Source organism: Engraulis encrasicolus, chromosome 5 (genome assembly GCF_034702125.1).
Source record: "Engraulis encrasicolus isolate BLACKSEA-1 chromosome 5, IST_EnEncr_1.0, whole genome shotgun sequence".
NCBI lineage: Eukaryota > Metazoa > Chordata > Actinopteri > Clupeiformes > Engraulidae > Engraulis > Engraulis encrasicolus.
Window position 1 is genome coordinate 24,895,446 of NC_085861.1, and position 5,000 is coordinate 24,900,445.

General features: G+C 44.5%; 1 protein-coding gene across 1 annotated transcript in view; it reads right to left on the minus strand.

The window, feature by feature from the left end:
• Window positions 1–5,000, minus strand: part of csmd3a (CUB and Sushi multiple domains 3a) — a 393,918-nt gene that overhangs the window by 21,545 nt on the left and 367,373 nt on the right. The window contains exon 64 of the mRNA XM_063199008.1: window positions 4,561–4,672. Within this exon, the coding sequence (XP_063055078.1) occupies window positions 4,561–4,672 (112 nt within the window). The remainder of the gene's footprint in view (window positions 1–4,560; window positions 4,673–5,000) is intronic.

The following is a 5,000-nucleotide window of genomic DNA, read 5'->3' on the forward strand; positions in this document are numbered from 1 at the left end:
GGGGCTTCGCTGTGGGGTGCCGCCCCTAGGACTGCACCTGTGTAGTTGTGTTATGGGCCCTGTGGATGGAGTTAGGGAGCAGATGCTGAGTAGAGCCAGGGCCTTTTGCGGTGAGGGGTGAGGGCTGTGGGGTGTGGGAGGTTAAAGGGACACTGTGTGAGATTTTGAGTTGTTTATTTCCAGAATTCATGCTACCCATTCACTAATGTTACCTTTTTCATGAATATTTACCTCTTCTAACTATTCATTATGACTAGAAAAATTGCGCTTTTCATACATGAAAAGGGGGATCTTCTCCATGGTTCGCCATTTTGAATTTTCTGAAATAGCCATTTTTAGCTGCAAAAATGACTGTACTTGGGCCATACTAGAACATATTAGTTTATTACTTAGTAAACTATCATGAAAAGGTCAAATTTGGCAATAGGTGACACAGTTTCAATGAGCAGCATAGTTGCAGTACCTTTTTTGACCATTTTCTGCACAGTGTCCCTTTAAGTAGATGGTGATGGGTAGGACGTGTGATGGAAGGAAGTGTGGGAGGGGGCTGTGGGTTGGCAACTGAGCCAAAGGGAATAGGTGGGAAGGTACTGTATGCCATTGTGGGGTGGGGGCCTTGTAGGGCAGTCATGGGTAAGTGGTTAGGGCGTCAGACTAGCAGCCCAAAGGTTGCCGGTTCGACTCCTGACCCGCTACGATGGCGCGAGTAATTAACCAGCCCTTGCATGGGTGGGGCATAAATGCACTTTTGTTGTGTGCCGTTGACAGTATAAAGAAAGTACGCTAGCAGGGTGTGGGTGGGCAGGCGGAGGGTGGTGGGTAGGTATTTCACATGCACCAATGTGCATACTTAGGCTGCAGTGATTTCAGTCGGAGGGGGCATTTTTTTCTCCATTCACACACACACACACACACACACACACACACACACACACACACACACACACACACACACACACACACACACACACACACACACACACACACACACACACACACACACACACTCACACACACACACACACACACACACACACACACACACACACACACACACACACACACACACACACACACACACACACACACACACACACACACACACACACACACACACACCCCAACCATAATTTCTATTGTTTTTGTTGTTTTACTTGATGAAGATCTATAAGTCCTTAGTTGCATGTAAACTGCATGTAAACTGATGGCTGAAATTACATTAAACATTATGGAATTTGTATGTGGAGGTTTGTGCCCTGTAGCTTATAGTCCTTATAATATTCTTCTGGAACATATAAAAGCCATTATGTGTTTTTAATGAGACTTTTCCATATGGGTAGCATCTGAGGTAGGCTAGAGGAGACTAGGCAAAGGGTTCACGATTCAATGCGCATCATGATACACATGCGACAATGCGATTCTATCACAGTGCACTGCAAATTATGTATTATTCTGATGCACTGTAATATTTACTTCAGTAAATATGTAAAAATACAGCTTATCCATCGCAGTTGCTGTGTATTATTCATAAGTCAATTTCTTTTTTTGTGTATTTAATAGGCATGGTACGGTTTGCGTTGCAAACCGAGACCGTACGGTTTGCATGTCACGGAACGGGGTAGTGGGCAACCGCACGGTGCCCACGGTTTAAAAAAAAAAAAAAAAAAGAGAGACCACCGGCGGACGAAGCTATTCAAATCCTACTACTTTTACAAGCATAAAACACAAAGACTACGTAGGATATTGAGTGTGGAAAGACTGATTTCTATCAGCCAACTGAAAGACATAATGTAACAGCATGCGCCAGCTGACTAGGCTACAGTAGCCTACAAGCAAGTGCAGGTCGGTCAGCAGCGTCACCCTCTCCCCCCTCTCTCTCCACGTTAGCGCAAGTGACTGTTCCCAGCCTTTATGCTGACCATTTTAAATTAAATGAACATGAATTTACAAACAATGACAGATTAGCAGAACAAAGTAGACTATGACTTACGTTACAGTAGCCAGTGTAGGCTATATCCACGTGGCATTGAATGGTGATTCCGGACGGCAAAGTGCGAGATTGAACATATCCATCAGATTCACTGCGCTGTCCTTAACTGCAATCAACTGTAGGCCTAACTATATGTAGCTAAACTCTGATGGACGGAAGGGGACTTTGTGCTGTTGCCTAGTTAACATTGATGTTTAACACTATAACAAAAATAAAATTTGACTGTTTTAAAAGGCTCAGCTTCACGGGAGTTTTGTGAAACATTCTTGTGCATACACTTCTAAAAAAACGATCTTTTAAAATTATTTGTTACCTTAACTTTCACATTTTAACATAACATAACCCTATCACTTGTTCACTTAAAATTGAATTTGACTTCTGATTTTACTTCTATGCTTCTCACGGCCGGCAGTTTCATGATAGGAAGCAACTGATTCATAAGCGCAAAACTCGCAGAAAGCGGTATCAAAATAAAAGTCCAATTCGTTCTCAGTGTGTCATTAACCAAAATAGTCATACTACACTGACCTAATGGTCCCATTACCTACAGGAGTGTAGCTGTTTTATTTTTACACGTCAAATGTGTTATAGCATGTAATATTTGAATATTTGTCAACTTAAAAGTTAGGACTTAGTTCTCCCTTTTTGTGAAATAAATGGAAGCATGTTAAAATCATTGATATCTTTCCTCTTTCAGTTGGGTTAAATGAAGTCAAATTCAACATACCCATGATAAGCTTACATTTTCATTCAAATTTTTATATAATACATTTTATTTAAAAAAAAAAAAACAAAAAAAAACCAGAACCGTACAAAACCGAAAACCGTGACCTTGAAACCGTGATATGGACCGAACCGTGACATTTGTGAACCGTACCACCCCTAGTATTTTAGTATCTGGGAGAGAACTTCCATCACAACAGAAATATTACCTACACTCTACTGAACAAAATGAACCAGGGACAATTTCAAATTTATTGTTATTAAATAGTCGAAGCAGTATATTGTGAAAATAAGTTTCGAGATACATTGTCATGAATTGATGCAGTATATTGTAAAAACAAGTATCGCGATGCATCGCCATGACGATTTTTTTTTTTTGCACACGCCTAGAGGAGACCGTGGAAAGATTTGCAATTGCGGGGGTGTGCAGAGGCAGTGGTGGCAAGGAACGTGTGCTTGGGGGGTGTGGCTGACGAGCAGCTGGTTGGCAAGTTGAAGCAGAGATATGGCACAGGGGTACACATATGGGGGGGGGGGCACAAGGTGGGTGGTGGTGGTGGGAAGGAGTGCTTGCTGGGTGCAGGAGTGTGCGTGCGTGCGTGCGTGCATGTTTATGTGTAAGTGTATGTATATGTGTATCTGCATGCATGCGTGTGCGTGTGTGTGTGTATGTGTGTGTGTGTGTGTACGTGTATCTGCATTTGTGTGTACAGTGTATGTGTGCGCATGTCTGCATATGTGTATGTGTGTATATGTATGTGTGTGTACCGCATGTGTGTGTGTATGTGTATGTGTATGTGTATGTGTATGTGTATGTGTATGTGTATGTGTATGTGTATGTGTATGTGTATGTGTATGTATGTGTATGTGTATGTGTATGTGTATGTGTATGTGTATGTGTATGTGTATGTGTATGTGTATGTGTATGTGTGTGTGTATGTGATGTGTATTTGCATTTGTGAGTGTGCCTGTCTGAATGGGTGTGTGTAGTAGTGTGTGGTTGGAGAGGGTGGATGGGTGTGTGTAGTAGTGTGTAGTTGAAGTGGGTGCCTGTATGGTTGAATGGGTGTGTGTAGTAGTGTGTGTGTGGTTGGAGAGGGGGCAGCTATGGGTGTGTGGGTGTGTAGTAGTGTGTAGTTGGAGAGGGTGGATGGGTGTGTGTAGTAGTGTGTAGTGTGTAGTGTGTGGTTGGAGAGGGGGCAGGTATGGGTGGATGGGTGTGTGTAGTAGTGTGTAGTAGTGTGTAGTGTGTGGTTGGAGAGGGGGCAGGTATGGGTGGATGTGTGTGTGTAGTAGTGTGTAGTAGTGTGTAGTGTGTGGTTGGAGAGGGGGCAGGTATGTATGGGTGCATGGGTATGTAGTAGAGTGTAGTGTGTAATAGTGTGTGGTTAGAGAGGGTGCTTGTATGGGTGTGTAGTAGTGTGTAGTGTGTAGCTGGAGAGGGGGCAGCTATGGGTGTGTGTGTGTGTAGTAGTGTGTAGTCTGAATGGGTGTGTGTAGTAGTGTGTAGTGTGTAGTTGGAGTGCGTGCCTGTATGGGTGGATGGGTGTGTGTAGTAGTGTGTAGTGTGTAGTGTGTGTTTGGAGAGGGGGCAGGTATGGGTGGATGGGTGTGTGTGTGTGTAGTAGTGTGTAGTGTGGATGGGTGGTGTGTGTAGTAGTGTGTAGTGTGTAGTGTGTGGTTGGAGAGGGGGCAGGTATGTATGGGTGTGTGTAGTAGTGTGTAGTGTGTGGTTGGAGAGGGGGCAGGTATGGGTGTGTAGTAGTGTGTAGTTGTGTGTAGAGGTGTGTAGCTGGAGAGTGGGCAGGTAGGTATGGGTGCATGGGTGGGCATCAGCCCAGACGTACGCAGACACTGCGGCTGGTCCCCGCTCCAGGTGAGGTCAGGCTGGCAGGTCCGCGTGGTGGAGCCCAGGAGCAGGTGCCCAGCCTGGCAGTGGAACTTCACCGTGCTGCCAACCTGCACATGGCAGAGAGAAGAGGAGGAGGAAGAGGGGGAGGGGGAGAGGGGGAGAGAGAAAGGGGGAGAGAGGAGGGGGGGCAGAGAGAGAGAGAAGGGGAGAGGGAGAGAGAGAGAGAGAGATAGCGGGAGAGAGAGAGAGAGAAAGAAAGAAAGAAAGATAGAAAGAAAGAAAGAAAGAAAGATAGAAATAAAGAAGGAAAGAAAGAAAGAAAGAAAGAAAGAAAGAAAGAAAGAAAGAAAGAAAGAAAGAAAGAAAGAAAGAAAGAAAGAGAAAGAAAGAGAGAGCGAGATAGATGGGGGCAGGGAGGAGAGGGAGAGGAGGGGG